This window comes from Felis catus, chromosome A1 (assembly GCF_018350175.1).
Source record: "Felis catus isolate Fca126 chromosome A1, F.catus_Fca126_mat1.0, whole genome shotgun sequence".
Classification (NCBI taxonomy): domain Eukaryota; kingdom Metazoa; phylum Chordata; class Mammalia; order Carnivora; family Felidae; genus Felis; species Felis catus.
Genome location: NC_058368.1, coordinates 19,757,370 through 19,778,335, shown reverse-complemented (window position 1 = coordinate 19,778,335; position 20,966 = coordinate 19,757,370). Strand labels below are relative to the sequence as shown.

At 44.5% G+C, this 20,966-nt stretch overlaps 1 protein-coding gene across 2 annotated transcripts in view; it reads left to right on the top strand.

Annotated features, from left to right (window-relative positions):
* Positions 1–20,323, top strand: part of WDFY2 (WD repeat and FYVE domain containing 2) — a 184,720-nt gene extending 164,397 nt beyond the window's left edge. For both annotated transcript variants that reach the window (XM_045052567.1, XM_045052569.1), the window contains exons 8-13: positions 4,971–5,076; positions 8,941–9,042; positions 9,869–9,999; positions 12,306–12,414; positions 13,472–15,986; positions 18,299–20,323. In XM_045052567.1, coding sequence (XP_044908502.1) covers positions 4,971–5,076; positions 8,941–9,042; positions 9,869–9,999; positions 12,306–12,414; positions 13,472–13,501 — 478 coding nt within the window. In that variant the 3' untranslated portion in view covers positions 13,502–15,986; positions 18,299–20,323. The remainder of the gene's footprint in view (positions 1–4,970; positions 5,077–8,940; positions 9,043–9,868; positions 10,000–12,305; positions 12,415–13,471; positions 15,987–18,298) is intronic.
* Positions 20,324–20,966: the final 643 nt, after the last annotated feature.

The window sequence follows — 20,966 nt, the reverse complement described above, 5'->3', positions numbered from 1 at the left end:
TGCCCATTTCATTCCTTCACAGTCTGCCTGATAGTTCTTCCCCCACCCCTCCTATAATCATAATAATCTCAAAGATTATTCTCGATCACAAAAGGTTGGTCTCATAAGGTTTGGCCTAATTATTTACATTGTACGGTGAGAGTGTTAATTAGCCATATAGGTCTTCTTGGTTTGCTTTGCAAATAATAGAGCCAAAGAGTATTAAACAATAACTATCAAGCCTGCAGAATTAACTTCTGCCTGCAAGTTTTTATAAGGAATCTTGGATTGGGCTTTTCAAAGCCTCTGTTATTGGCTGTACCAAGATTAGGAAAGCTAGCCCAAAAGATTCTGCACCATATTTCACCTGTGGTATTTACAGCTTTGGTTGACTTCCTCGAGGTTGCCAACGTTTGCCAGGTCCCTGGCCTGATAGTTTCCTTACTATCTGTAAGGCCAGGACCCTGCAAACCCAGTACTAGGCCAGTTTTCCTGGGAAGACTTTGTAGGCATTGGCACCATAAGTTCAAGTGGCTAGTCATATCTGATTCGATGAGCATCGTTCTCTAATATGACACTCCAGGTAAAGACCTGGTTGCCAAGTCATATCCTTTGGATGGAGGCTAACTGAACCTACAAAATAAATATATTGCCATTAAATTTAAGGGGATTCAGTATTACTTTTTTAATTCCGGGGGAATCATTGAAAACTGGATGTCATGTTTAAATGTTTCTTTAGCTTATAAAAGCAGAGTTTACAAGATTGTAGGTTAGACGTAAGGTAAAAAGTAAGAGAAAAGGCAGCCTCATAGATCCAAAGAACATTTAACAATATTCCAGACATGTAACCACGGTAAAATGTCCCTCTTCAGTTCATTCAGTCCTGTGTAATTAATTCTTGTTCTGCTGGTTCTTGCTTTAGTGGTCTGCATTCGTGAAGCCATCTGCAGCCAGACTAAAAAGAGTCCAGAAATCCAAGGAAATCCAGACTTCGTCCACTAGCACAGCTTACGAATTGTCTAAGCCGTGTCAGCTCTGTAACCTTTGCCCGAGACTCTGTTCTTTGAAATAGCAATATTTTAAAATACCTGGTACATGTCGTCCTTTTCTGTGAAACTCTCGAGATTCTCCTTTCCGGACTGTAGCTTATAACAGAGCCCTCAGGCAAGCATCAGAGTGAAACAAAAGTTATCTATAGATTATAGAGACTTTAATGGTTAGGTTTTTGTTTTGTTTTTTTTTTTTTTTACTGTGACAGATAATATCATAAGGGAGGAGAATAAAATTCTCTATTGAGATAGCCTACATAAGTGTTTCCCAAGAGTTTTGATCGTTATTTCCCCAGAGGGGAAAACATATTATAGACAATGAGAGCTCTGATTAATCTCCAGGGTCCTCCCATAAAATATGCAACCTTAGAAATACTTATATATTAATAACATCTTATCTATACTGACTTGACCTAGGGAAGACTGAGCATCTCTTGTGATCTGACAACTCATCCCATGAAACTCTTAAAATAGCAACACAGCAAACGAATACAGTTATTTATAGCATCTCTCTTTTCATGAGGCAAAGGAACACATCTTTACAATTCTCAAGGATCCCTCCAGGAAATCTCAAAGATAGCTGTAGGTATAAAAAGTATCCCAAGTTTTTTATTTTATTTTTTCAAAAGACAGGGTACAGTCTGGGAAGGCAAAATCAAAAGAGTTGTCAGAGATGTTTCTGGGACTTTAACCAAGTCAACATAAAGCTCTGAAAATAATTGTGGTGACACACAAAATCTTTGCTAGCTAGGCAGATTCTATAGAAGGTAAAAAATATCCTTTTGCATTGTAGTCAAAGGCATTAATCAGTAAGGCAAGGAAGCAGGCCATCAAAACTGAGGGAACTACGCCAAGATTTTAATGCATTTTATTGCTCTTTTTTCAGACTCGAGTATTATAAACCAAAGCAAATAAAATTCACGTTCCAAGTTTTATCCTTCATTTTTCTTTCTCATATTCTGGAACAAATTTATACTTTACTTTAGAACTGCCTTATTCATCCATATTCTCTCAAAAATGTACAATGGAGTTTTCCAGAGGCTGCATGACGAGTGGCATCAGAATAAATGCAGAAAGAGATGTTTATCTGGCTTGCTCCTGTAAAGCCACATACTATTTAGAAAGAGTTGCAGAAATGTTCAACAGTGCCATTTTTGTCATCAAAATTTGTCACTTTGGGAAGTACAGTTAATTTTCATCAAATATATGTTATTTATATTAAGATGGAATGGATTCGTTGCTAATTCGAAATGAATCGATATTTTTTTAAATTCTCAATTCTGACTTCAAATACAATAAATATTGATAGTTATCACTTATTGAAACCAAAGCTCTTTGGTGTCCTCCAGTAAGTTTTAAGAGTGCAAAGGGGTCCTGAGACAAAAAAGTTCGAGAACCATTGCTTTAAGACAAAACTGTTCTGTTTTCTCTTTGAAAAACAAAAGCCCACACATCGTCATATCTTGTTTCCATTACTGCCCCTGGCATAGTCTCAACCATCCATTTTAATTATAATAATTAACCAAAGTAACTAGTGTATATCTCCTAGAGAAAATTGGGAGGAGGGAGGATGTGGATAATTGAAAGCTGTCACATACAAGCATCCGAGCAGACCAGCAAAGCTCAGGAGCGCACACCACAGAAATTTCTCTTGGAACATATGCCACTTTTATGTCTCCTTAAGGTGGCACGCATGGACGTGTTCATTGGTGACTCACCTAAGTTGCAGCCTGTCTAGGATGTACAAAATAAAAAGGAAGTGTATATAAGCTTAATATTATGCTTTGTAATCAAAGTTTCAGTATTCTGACTTACTTGGAAATTATCTAAGTGGGTATCCAACGATTATTTATCAATTAGTTCAACCTAATAGTAGTCCATTTTAAGTTACCTAAAGGTCTTAAGGATTATCTGTAAGTTGATGTGCCATAACACATAATTGCTAGTTATAGAGAAACTTTATCAAAACAATTAATTCAGTTGCATTCAACACGAATTTATATTTTTAATAGTCTTAAGCATTATATAGGCATCATATTCGCTTGTTTGACCAGTTATCCTATATACACTTATAAGAAATCAACCCCATTAAAATAAGTTGTACACTTGTGTTATATTTAACACTGATAAATAAGAAAAAGACTAGTTGTGTTTTAAAATGTAACCATACTAATCTCACTTGCCAAAGAATTAGCCTCAATTCTCTGAACTTAGGTTCTTAAAATGTTATTGAGTTAGTATTTTGTGTAAAATAATTTTTTTTTTTAATTTTTTTTTTCTTTTTCCAGCATTTATTTATTTTTGGGACAGAGAGAGAGTAAAATAATTTTTAAGTCTAGTAAACTTAAAGTTTTAGAGGCTCAATTTCCTTTTTTTCTGTTAAGTTTAGGAAGAATGAATTTCTGTAAACATTTGTTTCTCTTTATAAGCCAAATAGAACAAGTTCTTATAATTTAAGAAGTACTATAATCTAAAAAAAAAAAGAAATTAAAACAAGAAAAAAGAAATAATACTGTAATCTAAGTTATTGACACCCTCTGGAAATACAATAGCACTCCATATACGAGAGGGACAGGCCTTACTGAAGTGTAGACGCAGACACACGGGGCTTTAACAGCATCTGTTCCACAACTTCAGCTGCAGGGCAAAAGGAAACACGAAAGCACACAAAAAAAAAACCCCAGTCCAGATTTCAAGGAGTTGTTCTCCTTCCCAGTGGGCACAGAATCCTTAATTGATTTGAGCTCAACATAGAAACATAATCAGAAACAACCAAGAAGCCAGTTTCCTATTCCCTCACCCAATGGAGAATAATGTATATAACTTTTTGTTAGTGATGCTCAAATTGTCAGACCACGGAACTGGTCTTGGCTTTCCCCAAGAAGGAATAATTCATCAGCCATGTATGAACTAGAAAGAAAAATAAAACACAAAATGAGTAGAGAGGAAATGAAAACTAGAGAAAATAGAGAATCAGCAAAACTCAAGTCTATTGCTGCTTTGGTTTCACTCTGGAAGCCAAGAAATGGCACCCTTTGGCTTAAGCCACCATGATGTGCCTCACACCTCAGGCAACATGGTTTACCTCGATCTGGCAGGAATGCAGTGGGCATTCCGATGAATGACCTCCAGTACTCTTAAAGGATACTTTTGGGGGGGTGCCTGGGTGACTTAGTCGGTTATGCATCCAACTCTGGCTTGGGTCATGATCTCACAGTTCATGAGTTCAAGCCCTACACTGGGCTCTCTGCTGGGAGCCTGGGGCCTGCTTCAGATTCTGTGTCTCCCTCTCTCTCTGCCCCTCCCACACTTGCACTCTATGTCTCTCTCCTTCAAAAATCAACATTAAAAAAAGGATACTTTTCTTATAAAAGGTAAAATCAGGGGCACCTGGGTAGCTCAGTCAGTTGAACATCCAACTCTTGATGTCAGCTCAGGTTGTGATCCCAGGGTGGTGGGATTGAGCCCTGTGTCCAGCTCCACACTGAGCGTGGAGCCTACTGAAGATTCTCTGTCTCTGTCTCTCTCTCTCTCTCTCTCTCTCTCTCTCTCTCTCTCTCCCTCTCTCCCTCTGTCCTTCTCCCCGCCTCACGCACTCTCTAAAGTAAAATTTTTTTTAAAAGGTAAAATCATGACTTTAGAACAAATACAGCACAGACATGTGCCACAGATTTTATATGTAATAAATCAATTAAGGAAAGGGATACTACTATCTTACACTGAGTTCAACAATCAGCTTTTTCCCTTAAGTGTTGGTAACTGACAAAAACTCTCTCTTCCTGGGCCTCAGCATCTTAAACATTTTGATTCCATCTGATTTCTAAGACCTGTGCTTGGGGCTCAAGGGTGAGCATGCGCACTGATTGACTTTGCTGGGCTTCCTGCCTTTAGGGCTTTCATTTGCTCTCCAGAACTGTCACTGACTTTTGCTTTCTTTTGCAGTGACAAAGTCCAGGCCCTTTCCTATGCGCAGCACACACGGCAGCTCATCTCCTGCGGTGGTGACGGTGGGATTGTGGTCTGGAACATGGACGTGGAGAGGCAGGAGGTACGTGTCACAGCAGGTCACAGGACCACTCCATGGCCGCTGGGCTGGACTGTGCGGTTCTGGGTCTGCCGAGGAATGCCTCAGCCTCCCCTTCTGCTCATTTCTGCTTTATTTTATGATTAAACTGTGAAATAAGACGTTATGTCAGAGAATAAAAAATTTTCGGGGGCACCTAGGTGGCTCAGTCGGTTGAGTGTCCGACTTTGGCTCAGGTCGTGATCTCACGGTTTATGGGTTCACGCCCCGTGTCCGGCTCTGTGCTGACAGCTCAGAGCCTGGAGCCTGCTTCAGACTCTGTGTCTCCCTCTCTCTCTGCCCCTTCCCCACTCAGGTTCTGTCTCTCTCTGTCTCTCAAAACCAAATAAACCTTAAAGAAATTTTTTCCGTACAAAAGGAAATTCCATTTTTTGTACCCCTCACAAATTGGCATGTAACATTCATGCAATAGAGATTTCATAAGAATTTCGACCGAGGCTAAGCTGTTCAGGCTTTGAATCTGTTGCTCCATTCATAACCAAAGTTCAGGTGGGAAAAGGGAACCGTCTATTTTCAGGCGATTACTCCCTAAAGTGCCCTAGGAGCATAGAAAACTCATGTGCTTTATGTTAGAGAACGGTGGCTAACGTGTGAGAAATGGTACTTGATGAAGTCAGAGTCTTTTTAGTTTGATATTAATAGAAATGTCAGAAATAACTATTTTTGTGCTTTTAACCATTCTCCAGATATAAATATATACTTTGTCATTTTTAAGCATACATTTAAGTTTTATCATAGGATTCTTTCTTTATGAGTTTTCTTTTTTCATCTTTGAGCATCTTAACAACTGATCTGTTTACTGAATATCCCCTTTGACAAGGACTTTGAAGTTAACCATTTTCTCATTTCCCTAGAATTATGCGGGGTGAACTTTCCCTCTGACAGTGTATATTCTTCTAATTTATTTCTTTGCAGGGTGCAAGACTTAGAAAAGCAACACTTTAAAAAGACAAAAGCAATTTCCCAACTTCTTTCCACGCCCTCACCCCAATCTCATTTCAAGAGAGTAGTTGCTATTATCCACAATGTAATGCCTTTCAAATGCCAGTAATTAAATGCTTAAGAAGATTAAAGCCTGACTTGCCCAAACCATAAATCCATGGGAGTTCTATTAGTAACTAATTAAAATGATCATTACGCTTTGGGAGTGGGGAATTGTAGAATATGGCTTTTGAAAGCACCGCTTGGCCCCTTCAGCGTAACAGCTGGGAAATCGGTGCAGTGTGCGGTGACCACGCCAGCCAGGCCGTCCATGTGACTGTGGATTCTGTGCTGTAGCCTGCTTTGGGCGAGGGACGGTCACACCTAGTCTGTCCTGACTTCTTCCCAGGCCTAACTGACCAGACCAGGAGAGGGGGAGCCACCGGGCTCTTTTCCCTCAGTGCATGCAGCCTCCACCCTTGATGGACAGAGGCCCCAAAGAGGATAATGATGTGGTTTCCAGAGATGAAACCAGGTGGTTGATGGGCTGTCCTTTGAGTCATCTTGCTTAAGTTACACCCTTTGACATGCGGATATCAAAGGGGCACTTGGTACTTGCTGACTGTTTTGAATCTTCTTCTTTGAGTGATAGTTCCAGCCATTTTTTGCAAGGGTCATCTTTTAGAAATGTAAAGACCTGAGATGTATCTGTGGAGCTTCTGGGTCCTGGCAAATGCTATGCAGGGTGCTTAACTCAGGAGGCTGGAGACTTGTAAGGAAGCAGTCCCTGTGCTGGCTGACTTTCTGGAAGAAAAGACATGTGGGTCTTTTCTGTTATTAAATGGTATGAACGATTCGATCGTAGTTGCTGTAAGATAGAACATTAGTGCCGGGTATTTAGGAAGGGGCGTTACCATTGTTGGGTTTCTCAGCACAGAGTTTGTGCAAGGACATGGCGCTGAAATGAAAGATTGATGGGGCCCAGATGTGCTCCGACCAGAACAGGAAACACCACAAGTAAAGACCAGGTGAACAGGAGAAGCCACCCTATGCTTGTGAGCAGTAGAAGCAGTCAGAGGTGATTGGCGTTGGGGAGCAGAGGGAGACTGAGTGGCTGAGCACACATCGAGTTGACATCTCATAGGCTAAACCTGTGTTTCTCTTATTCGTGAAACCCGTTTTGTCAAGAATCGTTATCATTTTTTAGACGTATATACAATACACGTTCTTTGTAGAAAAATCAGAGTGCTCACTAACAAATAGAAAACATATCACCCACCCCAGAAATATCACCCGTAACATGTTGGCAAAAGTCCTTCCTTATAGTTTGCTCTGCAAATACACATGTACAAGCATTGTGGGGGGGGCGGGGGGTGGATAAAAAATGGAATCATACCACACATGCTGATTTTGTTCCCTTTTCCTGATCCTTATTCCCATTTCCCCCTCATAGACACCCACTGTGACGCATTTGATACATGTCCTAAATCTGTATGCTTCCTTACAAAAGATGCAGTAGTGTGTGTATGTGACTCTTTTGTGAATTTTCCTGCATCATAAGTGTTTTGAAAAATCACAACATAGATAAGTCTTTCAGGGATAAGATGTTTTTGCCTGAAAACTTTGTATTACTTTGTCAAATCTGTCCTTAAACTGATTAGAGCATGCAAATTACAAAGCAAATCAAGGCTTACTTCCTAATAACTCTTTGGTTTTGCCAAAATAAATAAACCAAGAATTGGAACTCCTAAAATGTCATCTTTTTACTTTTCTTTTTTGAGACAGTGTGTATAGCTTTAGGTTCATTTCTGCTTGGAGGTGGGAGAATAGGCTAACCCCCCAAATCTGTTCCGTAACAGGTCTTCTTTGGGAAAGGATTACATCAACAGACAAAAGCCTTTCCGAGCCTTGGCTATGCTGCTGTCCATTGAATCTCGTAGAGAGAGGGGGCGGGCTGTTGTTTGCCACATTTCTGAAACTTGTTTGATCTCAGGCTTCTTTTATATAGTAAGTGGCCTGCGAGTCACATTGGAGTTTCCTGGAATTCACTTTTGAGAAAGCCTGGAGTTGGATATATTTGTCCAGGTTCCTTGGGTTCAGTGATAGGTGGAAAGAGATCAGTCTCTCTGCCAAATGATGAAATGTACAGAGTTGAACATGGAACTCTAGAAACAGATGTAGAGTCACCATTTACATAATCCGTAAAGATTTGCTAAGGAATAACTTTAAGCTTAATACGTCTTTTAAATGCATTTGATACAGTTTCAAGTACTCGTGATGGGGTTGGGAAATAGCGAACAGAGGCGGAATAGTATGTGGTCCATGAGGCAAAGAGCAAAGCCTGCACCCTTGCTGGGCCCTGCCGTGAGTGGAAGGTGGACATGCGGCTGCGGCTTCCCTGAGTACCCACTGAGGCCACATTGTATCCTTCCCACACTGTCATGTGCAGTTACACATAATTATATACAGCCAGAGCAGATATACGATCTGAGAATATGTGATAAAGTCACCATGGCTCTCAGAACTCTGTGTGGTGTGGCCCCAGCCATCCCTGAATGCGCCTGAGCCCCAGCCTGTGCTGTTCCGCTCTCATGGTACTCTGCGTCGCCTTCTCAGGCCTTAGCACTTTCACTTATTTAAGTAATTGACATTCATAATATTTTCTTGTGTAGTCTTCCCTGATAAGTTATAAGCTCCATGATGACAGAGATTCTTTTAATTCACCACTACGTCTCCCAGGGCTCGACGCACAATAGGCCTTCAGTGAATATTTTTTCAATGACTAACTGAGCAATCATACCTCTGTTTCTTGTAAACACATCTTGATTCTGTAACTTTCATCGGTGTTAATCGTTCATTGTCCTCACTGCTCCTCACTGTGTCCTGTTGCGTGCTTTATTTCACAAGACCCCTGAATGGTTGGACAGTGATTCCTGCCAAAAATGTGACCAGCCTTTCTTCTGGAACTTCAAGCAAATGTGGGACAGTAAGAAAATTGGCCTAAGACAGGTGGGTGATACAGATCCCTCATCAGAATGTAATAGAGTGGAAATAACTTCACCCGTGATCTTAGAAGAACCAGCACCCTGGGCAGAAGTTGGCGGGGACAGCGCGGGGGGCGGGGGGGGGGGTCAGTTATAACCCTGCAGCCACTTTGTGACTGCACATTAATTTATTCCCTTATCGACTGCAGCTCATTCCTTCTGGGTTCAGTTTCTGTAGTGCCTTGTTCCAAGTAGTTAAGGGATGTGATTTTAGAATTCTAGTGGCGTCTGCCGAAACACATCTTAAAATTAGAGGGGTCATGCTTAGCTCATAGTGGTACCAAACCATGAAATTATGTAAGTGGTGTTTATTTCTTCTTAATAATTTCACGTTCTCTCCTGCCATCTTAGTTTTCGTCATTTAGATCTACTCATAATAATAGAGCATTTTCAGTCTGATTCGAGGTTGGATTTGGTCCTCCCCAAGGAAATCAGTGTCAGTCACCCAGCCTGAGCATGGCCTGAGCATGAATTGGGCTTCACTCATGTTCTCCTTCATCCAGCAGCATCATCTGTGGAGTTCATACTAATGATGGCTGGGAAGGACCGAGAATGGGCGAAAGGGGGCTGTGGTAGGGGTGGGGGAAGGGGCGGGTGCGGTGGCACGAGCAGATCTTTCCAGCAGCTTTCCTTTGAATAAAGAGCCCCGAAGAGAACACGCCTGGTGTGTTCCTTCAGTTTCCTGGGGCGCTCTTGTTTAACATCCTCCCCTGAATGCTGTTGACCACGCCTGAGCCTGGTAAGGCAGAGGCGTGGGAGCCACAGCAAGCGTGCGCTCTCTCTCCCACCAGCACCACTGCCGCAAGTGTGGGAAGGCCGTCTGCGGCAAGTGCAGCTCCAAGCGCTCCTCCATCCCCCTGATGGGCTTCGAGTTTGAAGTGAGGGTCTGTGACAGCTGCCACGAGGCCATCACCGATGAAGAGTGAGTTCCAGCAATGCGCAGGGCTGTCAGGGTGAAGGAGAGAACGTGATCTGGGAAGCTGCCCTCGGCACCTCAGCCGTGACCAACGGTGTCCTCGTTCCTGCTGGTTTAGAATATAGACCATGGCGGGGCACCTGGGTGGCTCAGTGGTTAAGTGTCCTTGTTTTGGCTCAGGTCATGACCTAATGGTTCATTGGATTGAGCCTCACTGCTTGGGATTCTCTTTCTCCCCTTTCTCTCATGCTTACCCCCTCCTCCTCTCTAAATAAATAAATAAACTTAAAAAAATTTATAGAATATAGACCATGGCAAGTGGGTAAAGCCCTCCTTCCTTCCAAGAGATACGTGTTCTCTTACGAGTCAGGAAAAGGGAGTACACGTGAAGAATTCATGTCTTCTGTGCTTTTCTCCACCCCCAAGGACATGTGCACTGCAAACAGATGTTCTTCCAGCAAACCCTTCTATCTGTTTATTTCCTTAAGGGTTGCTCAGGAGTCTAGGAACCCAAGCTTCACCCTCTAGCCCAAGCTGGTATCTTTACAGGAGCTGAATCAGCCCACAGGCTCCAGAAGTTGGCGTCTTCTCCAGAATCGCTAAGCCACTTTACCTAAGAGGCCAGGACTTCCGGCCGTGCGGCTACTCAGTCTTGCTTGTTGGTCCCCTTATATAATGGATGACGGCACGCTCTCCTGAGGAACTTACCTGCCCGATTCTCCCCCACCTACTCCCGTACCTTGTCTACAGTAGAATTGTTTTAAGTATCAGATAGGTGTCTTGTAAGCGGCACGTAGATAGAAACACATTTAAAATGCACCGGAGGAAGTCAGCATTTAAAGGAAATTCTTGGCAATTGATAAACCAAAGCATTCTCTTACAGATAACCCTAATTTATGTGTTTTTTCCTTCTTATTTATCCATATCAAATATAAATTAAGATGCCCTTGCATCAATAAGCATTTATATTCATTGATTATTTTCCACTCATCATATGTGATGGAATTCATAAGAGAGTTCTTTTCATTAGAGAGCTGCAAGAAACTTTAGAGATATTCTAAATTAATTCTTCATTTAATAGATAAAGACACAGACCCAGATAGCCTAGGCAACAGCACATTGAACCTAAATCTTGAATTCTAAATATTTGAAAGTGACCGTTTTAGAATACTCAAGATCTGTGCTGCAGACTTAGCTACAGGTAACAGCCGTCTTCAGAGAGCCCACTGCAGAGTGGGCCCCCTTGAAACACGAGGAGAGGACAGCCGTCTCCTTCCCTATGTCTCTCCTTCCCCCTCCTCCCCATGTCACCGTTTGTCCTGCCTCTTCTGCTTTGCCTCTAGACAACCTAGGCAGTTGACAAGACTTCTTACCAAAAAAAAAAAAAAAAAAACACAGATGAAAAAATACAAAACAAATAATGATGTTTGTTGATAGGTTGTTTTACCGGTTAAAGAGTTAGAACACCATAGAAAAACTAAGAAGCCTGCGAGTTAACACCAGGAACACAAGGAAATAGATTAGGCAGCCCTTCAGTTAGAATGGTAATAGTATCTTAGGCTTTGTAACAGGTGTGCTTTTTGTTTTTAATAGGCACAGGTACCAGCAAGTTCTTCTGAGACTTAGCAAAAGCATTGAGGCGTTTGTTTTAAGATTTGTCAAAAGCATCAATAGAGATTTTCATAGGCTCTATCAGAGCAACAAGTAACCCGTAAGACTTTGGGAAATGTCATCATCTCTTTCCCATTCTGGAGAAGACAAGAATCGTTGCACCTTAAGAAAAAAAATCATTAACAGGTTCCCAGGGACTAACAGTAGATATAAAGAGTAATTTTAAAGTGAATAAGTCTTGGGGCGCCTGGCTGGCTCAGTCGGTAGAGCATGCAACTCTTGACCTAGGGGTTGTGAGTTGGGGCCACATGTTGGGTACAGACTTTACTTAAAAATAAAATTAAAAAAAAAAATTAAAAAATAGGGGCACCTGTGTGGCTTATTTGGTTGAGCGTCCAACTTCAGCTAGGTCATGATCTCATGGTCCATGAGTTCGAGCACTGCATTGGGCTCTGTGCTGACAGCTCAGCTCAGAGCCTAGAGCCTGCTTTGGATTCTGTGTCTCCCTCTCTCTCTGCCCCTCCCCCTGCTTATAATCTGGCTCTCTCTCTCAAAAATAAATAAACATTAAAAAATAATAATAAATAACGTGAAGCAGTCTTAGCCATTTGGCTGCAAATTAGAGCTTAATGACACCTTAGGTCTCTTTCATTCACGTGTCACTACTTTTCACTCTCGGAAACTTACTTTGCTCCTTCTAGACGTGCACCCACGGCTACCTTCCATGACAGTAAACATAACATTGTGCATGTGCATTTCGATGCAACCAGAGGATGGTTACTGACTTCTGGAACTGACAAGGTTATTAAGGTAGGATGCCATCTCATTTTAGAAGCTTTCCATCTTTGGCCCTATGTAAATATACCGGAGCCCCAAGACTGTGTGAGGTCTGCTCACAAGGTTACTCTCAGTGGTGAGTGTTTTTGAGAACCCATTATGTGCCAGGCCCCACGCCAGGACACGGACTTCACACACCAAAATCGGACGTGGCTCTTGGCTGCAGGCAGCGGGTAGTCTACTGGGGACGTACTCTGTCTTTTTGACGGTTACTCATAGGTCATGTGTTCAGCAGCCAAAAGAGTGATAACAGGCAAGAATTACCTGAAGAATTCAGTGGAGGGGGATGGGGCTGCTGGAGATGGCTTCAGGAAGGTGGTGGGGTTTGAGCCGAGCATTGAAGGAAAGGAAGGACTCAGGTAAGCCAACAAGAAATAAATGAGCTCTTTCCCCCGTGAGATCAATTAATCCAGAAGCATTCCTCCAGGGCCTCTCTGAGGACTGTGCTGGACCGCATGGATTTGGTACTACAGCAGAGGCCCAGGACAGGAGGGGCCACAGCTGCGCCACCCCTGACAAACAGGCACAGGGTCGCCTGGCACACCGGCCCACTCTGGGCCCTTCTTGGAGGCGGCCACAGGATGCAGTGGCTACAATAACCCCCTTCAAAGCCACTAGGCCTCTGTGACTTGGAGCAAGTTAGAAGTCAAGTCTGGGAGCCTTGGTTCCTTCATTTTTGAAAATGAGACATCTCAGAGGACCTTGAGAAGACTGAATGAGGGAAGATACAGGAAGGACACAGCACATCCCTGGCGCCCATTGGGTGCCTAACACACGTCTGTTGCCTTGCCCCTTAAGTGAATCTGATCTGCCTTATTCTCCACTGGCTGGATTGAAATTCCCCACAGCCACGGTTTTAAAGTTTACGTGAAACATTTTCCTGGCAAAATACTACTTAATAGATTTAGAAAGCACGTTAGCATAGCTCCTAGTTGCTTGTCAAAACGTTCGCTTGCATTCGATGGGGACTGTTTATCCTTAGCACAATTGAATTTTTAATTCATCAGATGTTTTCTTTTCCTTTTCACAGTTGTGGGATATGACCCCAGTCGTGTCTTGATGACACTGCAGGCATCACAAAGATAGTATTTACTCAAGAAACGGTTGTTCTAATCCACATCATTACTGGAGCTGCAAGCGGACGTGTGAGAGTTCGAGAGAAACTGCAGAGTGGGGCTGAGCTGACGGGGTAGCAGCGCGTACAGGGGTGAGCTCGTGAGTGAACGCTGGCGAGGGAGACTTTCAACGCGTTCATACGATATAAAAGAAGATATTTTTTTAGCAAATGGTTTATACGGTCTGGCTGTGCTACATTGTTTTGAGCATACTGAAAACTTTGTGTGGGGTGTTTAATTTTTACATTTTTCAACACTTCGTTTTAGTTGTTGCTTTGCGTGTTGGAGAAATGACGGAGGCATCTGTTCAGGGTATTTTTGGTCATTATAAAGTCGTTTCCATGTTTTCTTCACTTCCGGCACATATTCTGTGGTCAGCGTCTTTTTCTTCTGTTACCTACTCTCCGCTTCATCGGCTCTTTGCCAGTGTGTTTATATTTACGCTCTTTCTTCTCAGCGTTTCCGCTTTCACAGAAATCCTCTTCAACAGAGAGAGCTGGGAAACCATTCATGTGGGTTTTCCAACCGACTTCTTGAATCACGTGAAGAGTTATCCCTTTGACACGTCTCACTCGCTCATGTTCTGAGTAGACATGACCTTGTGCTTCTGCCTCCGTGTCTCCGTCTTTCCCACGTTACAAAAAGGCTGTGAGAAAGCTGCTCCCAACCACCATCCCCGCAGAGGTGGGTGATTGTAACTCAGAGCTTCAACTCGCAGTGCCTGGGTCATTTCTAATTCATTTGGAGCTGTCTGAGCCTTTTCTGTTTTGGCTTTATTCACATAGCTCTTCCTCGCTCACAATATTCAAAACAAACACAACACAACAAAACAAAAACCCATGACCTTCGGGGGGGGGGGGAGCATCTGTAAGATGTGTTTCTCCACACTGCACCTCTGAATTTGAATGTGTTCGTTACTGCGAGATCGTATCCTGCTCTACTCACCATCTGTATTCTCTTCCCCTTTAAAAACTAGATATTTAAAGATTTTGATCTTAATGTATTTCAGAACACTGTGCACACTTTCGTACTAAACCTGTGTGATCTGAGACGTAAAAGGTACCGAGTCGTACAGCTCATACTGTGTTCCCCTTGGGAATGTTAAAAAATTTTTAAAAAGTGGGTGGGGAGCTTAGAAAATGAACCTGAAGAGCTCTCAGTTGAAGGGAATCCAGACAGACTTGATGAAGTGAAATACTCTTATGTGTAGTGACTCACCTCAGGCCACTGAAGTCCCTTTTAGGAATCTTATTTTCACCCGTAAAGCCAGACTGCGTTAGCAGCAGGCATGCAGGATGAGCCGGCCCCTTGTGCGTGCTTTACATGCACCGCCTCGTCACCCTCCCCTGGCAGGGGCGGCCGGGGATCACTAAGTCTCTTGAGATCACCAGGTTAAATCAAGCCTCGCCGATAAACAGGCCAATGACTTGCCCTTCACTATCCATATTAGCTTGTGCATTCCTGATTTGACAGTTTTTTGGTGGTAGTATTTGAACTGCTCCCGATTTTTCTTTCGCTTCGGGGGAAGCCATTTTTTTGCCCCTCAGTGACTATTCATTGCTTTTCTTTCCAACCAGGAAAAGTACTACCAGCCTTACGTGGCTGCCGTACTCCCATTCTCTGAAGACCCCTGACACTGGCCCGTGTACGACCCGGGGAGGGGGCTTCCTAGAGAGGGTCCGCTGCTGCAGCGCTGGGACGCAGGACCAGTGCGCACGCCCCGTGCAGCCAGAGTAATGGCGGCCATCACCCAGACCTCAGACCGGATGAGCTCACGTGCCCAAACGCTAAGGTTGCGTGTGCGCGTGCGCACGCCCACGGAAGCGGTTACCACCGGTCACGTCACTGTCCCCTTCCACATGACCCTTGCTTACCATCAGTTAGTTGCCTGTTATAACTAATCCGAGTCTTTTCTGCATGATTGTGAGAGAGCTTTAAAAAGGGAATTCAAATATTCAAGTATCTATATTATAGTCTACTACCAGAACTTGGAGCCGCTTACTAAGTTGCACATGATAAAGAACCATGTGTTGGAAATGAGTAATAGAAATTAATCTGTTTTCCCTTCCTGGGTTTTGGAGCGTGGCCTGTATACAGAGAGGGAGAAGTGTTAGGGAAGCGGTAGACCAGTGCCCCTCAAGCCTGACGTGGATGTGAGTTAGGTCTAGACGAGCTCACACCCCACCGGGGAAGCTGCCTGCCCCTATGGGGTCACGAGTGTACACCGCGGTAGCCCTGGTCTGTGACCTTGCACTTCACTGCAGCCGTCTCCCTCCCAGCACGGCGGGACCCCAGCCCTCAGAGCCACTCGGAGGTCGAAACCACTCGACACCCCACCGATGAGAGTCGCGATCGGAAACCACAGATGTATCGTGGCATCCGCTGCTCCGCCTTTTCCTTTTTCCTCGTCTGTGTGGGTGCTTGAATTTGGTGAGAAGCGCTTAGCAAACCAACTGTGCGTGTTTGTGATACTGTGAATTCTTTGAGTTTTACATTGAGTGCCTCCGCCATTTTTGTGACTCATGGAGAGAGAGACGCGGGTGGTGCGTGTCTTCCAAGCATTTTGTGGCTGGAGGCTTCACCCATTAGGAGTGAAGGCTGGCACCAGCACTTGGCTCTGCTCCTGTCCAGGTTAACTGTCATAGTTCTTGTTTTGCCCTATTGGAATTGCACTTTACATATGTTTTTGCTCTGTTACTTGACCAGTTCCGGCAAGTGATGCCTTACCTGAAACTGGCAAAACTGCACACATGTCATGCACAGACTTATTCTTCGTTTCGTAGGATAAAACGAATCACCTGCTCTCAGTTTCTCCAAAGAAATGTTACTGGAACCTCTAGCTGCCTGGGTTTGTGTCCACAGTAGCGAAAGTCGTTTTAAATTAAGCACTTGGAATTGCATGTCTTTTTATATGCGGTCAGTCGACGACGTGTTTCTCATTTGGTTGTTTGAATTATTCAAGGAATCCTAAAATCACAAAACTGGAAGGGATCTTCAGAGATCTAGAATGTTCCAAGCAGAAAACATGTAGTCACACCAGGCAGTTGGATACAGCTGAGGTGTAAACAAGAGAACCTAAAAGAAGAGTTTTTGAGGAACAGTTGCTTTTGGACCTTAACTAGTAATGGCATGACTAGGAGGAGGGACCTCCAAGCAGCTCTTGGGAACCAGGTTTGATGCTCTTGTAGGTGAACCTGACACTTCTTTTGGCTCCAGCCTTGTTTACGAGTGGATGGGTACTACTCAGTGAGGCAACTATTGCTGGTCTTGATCAGAATAAACTCATTCTGGCGCTCTTCTCCATGGACCACCCCAGCAGCCAAATCCAAGTGGAAATCCGAGGGTGTTGAAAATTCATCTTCCCTTTTGTCTGAAGGCTAGCCTTGAGTCGGTCTTTCTTAGGGAACGTGATCACCTTTTCACGGTTTGGGATTCATTTTTTTTTTTTTTTAATGTTTATTTATCTTTGAGAGAAAGAGACAGAGTGCAAGTGGGAGAGGGACAGAGAGACAGACACACAGAATCCGAAGCAGGCTCCAGGCTCTGAGCTGTCAGTCAGCACACAGCCGGACATGGGCCTCGAACTCATGAACCACGACATCATGACCTGAGCCCAACCGACTGACCCACCCAGGTGCCCCAGATTCATTTTTAAAAAGCATAATTTACTTTTGCTTAAAAATCAATTTTTAAAGCCTGGATTTTGACTTTTAAGTAAAGGGATAGCTCTAAACTGTGTACCAAAGTTACTGGCCACAAATATTCATTAAATGAGATTCCTTTGCTTTTGCCTTTTCATTGTTTAATTGTACGTAAGCGATCTCCTTCACTAAGATATATATTTTAAAGTAAAAGAAAGCACTTTGCCCAAACAGCCTTCTTTTTCTCTCCTTTAAAATAATGGTAAATTTTGGGGCGCCTGCGTGGCTCAGTCGGTTATGCATCCGACTTCGGCTCAGGTCATGATCTCATGGCTCATGGGTTCGAGCCCCAAGTCAGGCTCTGTGCTGACAGCTCAGAGCCTGGAGCCTGCTTCGGATTCTGTGTCTCTCTCTCTCTGCCCCTTCCCTGCTTGCGCTCTGTGTCTCTCTCAAAAATAAACATTAAAAAAAATTGTTTTAATAAAAATAAATAAAATAATAGTAAATTTTAACTGAAAGTGGGTATCTAACAAGTTGACTGGGAAGCACAGAGTTCTCTAGGTGCTCCTAGAGATTGTAGCCCACTTGAGCCATCTGTTGAGTGTCCACCACATACGAGGGCTTTGAACTAGGCCCTGGGGTGCCGGGGTCCACTTCCTGGCCTGGGCAGAGGCCACACGGGGGAGCAGATGGGTCATTTCAGTCCCATGTAGTTCATTCAGTGAAAGGAGCATGCTTGAGGTCCCCCGGGGGAGTTCTGTGCAGGGTGCCCCTCCCCCAGCAGAAAGGGTTTCTGAGCCGGTTAAAGGTGGAGGTGGGGTTAGTGGAGTCGGGAAGTGACCTGTAGGCTGCAGAAACAGAAACAAATGCCTACGATCTGGCATCAGCCTGGTACGCAGAGGCCACAAGTGGTTTGGAGTTGCCGGAGAATAATTGCGCGCTCAAGCGGCAGTCCTGGGGCCCGAGCTCTTGTCATTACGGGCGGGCCCGTGCAGGGAGGGAGGCCGCACACAGTTCGCCAGGAGGGGTTCACTCAGAGTTTGAGAGTCAAGTTTTCCTGCAGCTGAGGCTAGTATCAAAGTTTGTTTGTTTTTCCTTTAGAAATACCTGGGATCGTTATGTTAAAATGGCCCTTGGTAATTAATTTTTGAAGTTTCTGGAGGCACAGCCCCGTCCTGGAGGCCGTGAGGTGGAGCTGGAGACCGCTGCATGCATGGACTCGGCCTGGGAGAACTTGCCTGCTAGTTCCCTTATTGCGCAGGTGGGCCAGTCTCGGCTGCTCCCCTTTGAGAAAGGAAAGAGCTTGCCTGGGGCAGGAGGAGACTGTTCTAGACAACTGTGGCCAAGCCCGTCGGTGCGTAAGCAGGAGCTGCCCTCAATTTCCCTGTTGGCCTTAAATCGTTCTCGCAAGTAATGGGTCATCTCAGTACAGTGTGGCAAATGTGATAAATCCTCCACCTAGTGGCACTTGCCAAGTGGAAGGGAACATTTTCCTCAATTCAGAGACTGTGAAAAGGGCTCAGGCAGCCCCCACCTCAGAGACCCGGCCCTGCCCAGCCAGGGCACCCCAACATTCTGCCGTGGGGCTCGGCACTTTCTAGTTCTTGCCACTGCATCCGTTCGCCTTTGTCTTGCGCTAGCCAGGTATCGTGTGTCCGTAACTTAATTCAGGGTACCCGTGTTCATTTTTCAACTTCTGCTCAAGTTTACAACCAAGAATTACATCCATACCAACCCTTGGGGTTTTTAGTTTGTAATTTTGCCCGTGAACATTATCCCTTCCACTGAGAAACCTATTTAGGCCTAACACCCAAAAGCAGTCTTCAGAAATTAGATCTGCCCAATACTGGAGTGGGATTCCTCCCTGTGTTCCCCGTGCCAGGAAATGTTTGCACAGCCAGTAGACAGCCCCTTGTCGGCAAAGTGGGAGGGAGGCTGAAGCCTGGAGTAGGGATCGAATTTGATGATCGTCCTTAAGACCCCTTCCAGTCCTGCGATCCTGTGATTCCATTTATGTTGTTTACCGTTTGACTAGTGGCTGACATAGGAACGTCTTTGTCTTCTGTCACATCACATAAACTGCTTACTGCGTGTTTCCATCTAGAGGTCTGAAGAAGATAAAGAAGGTGGAACTTGATCATGGTACCATCTCATTAAAAATAGATACCTCAAACTGTCCACCTTTGTGACTTAAGAAGCGTATCTGACTTTCTTGGGAGAGACGGTGTCAGGGAACCGCAAGTTAGTTTTGACATTAGATTTAGGATCTGACCTTGATACCTTTCTCCCTCGGTTCTCTGGGAATCAGAAGAGGGCGAACTATACTACAAAAAGGGAAAATGGTTTGAAAAAAGTATTTCATTTGTCTACACTTTTCTTTTTCCCATCCAGGTAGATGGCAGCCTTAGGTCAGTAGCATCCACCCGTGTGAAGTATAGACCAAACACTTGTGTCACTGGTAACCATGGTACTCTTGATATATTTGTGTTTGACGCCATTTGCCTTGCTTTTTTAATGACTTTTTTTCACGTACTGTCATTTTGCAAAAGAAAATCTTTATATGAAAAGGACAAAAACTGTTACTAACTGGACAACAGGGAAGGTGCTAGCTCCACGTTCGTGCCTGCCTCCCACTCTTCATAACCAGGGAAATGGACTCTGCCATCCTGCACGCCGTCAGTCTGTGGCCACCTCCGTACCTGGCCGCAGCAGGCACGTCACTTTTCAGGTGTCTTTTTCTTTCTTTCTGAAATGAGATTCCCCAAGGGGTCAGGCTGAGAAGGTAATGAGCCCGAGGCTGGAACCCATCTCTCACGTGTGGTTCCAGCAGAACCCTCCGGCATGGCCATGCTATCTGCCGGTAGAGTCCGCCAACCAGACCGGACAGGCTTGACCTTGACTTCCTGACTGATCCGGTGAGACGGAGCAAGAATTTCTTACCATGTCAAAATGTCTGTATCCCGTTCTCTGTTCAAATGCTGCTGGATGTTGTGAATGTTTTTCAACTCTGCTCACTTTCCCACTGTGTTCCCTCTGACTGAAACATGCCTGTAGCCATTACCAATGTAAGAGACTCTCAATGCAAAGTTGCCTCCACGGTTTAAAATAAATCTCTGTGGAAACCTGCCTGTATCTGTGGTCCCTCATTGTTGTCAAGCTGAGACACGCGGCCACATGCATCCCAACAGCCCCGCTTTGGTGCTAACCGTGGGAGGGAAGGGAAGTCTCTGGGCCACTCCTGCACCTGGCTGTCCAGACCTAGGGAGAGCCACAGTCTGGAAACCAAGGTGAGCCACCGTTTACCCCAGGCTCTGCACAGCAAATGGGCTGTGGCCGCGTAGTCCTTTTTCTTTTCTTTATCTTTCACATAAGTCTGCTTTAACTGTATTGAAACTTTCCAACTGAGGAGAAAGGACTTCAGGGCTAAAAACTTAGGAAGCCAATTTTATGGATCGGAAGAGAGGTGGGAAGAAAACAATGGCTTGCGTGGCACTGAACAGTGGGTGGGGTCGCTGGACTGCCCTTCACACCAAGGCCTGTGACTGGTGGCCCCTCTCCCTCCTGGCCCCTTTGTGACAACCCACCCACACCCCGCACTCCAGAAGTACCGTCCACTCCGCCCACACCGTTTTCTTTGGAAAAGGACGGATGCAAATGGAGCCGACACTCGCCGACCTTCCGGGCAGGCGCACCCAGAAAATCCCTTCCTGGGGTGCCTTGGCTGATAGCCTGGATCTGAGCACCTCTGAGGAACCGTCCACTTGGGTTT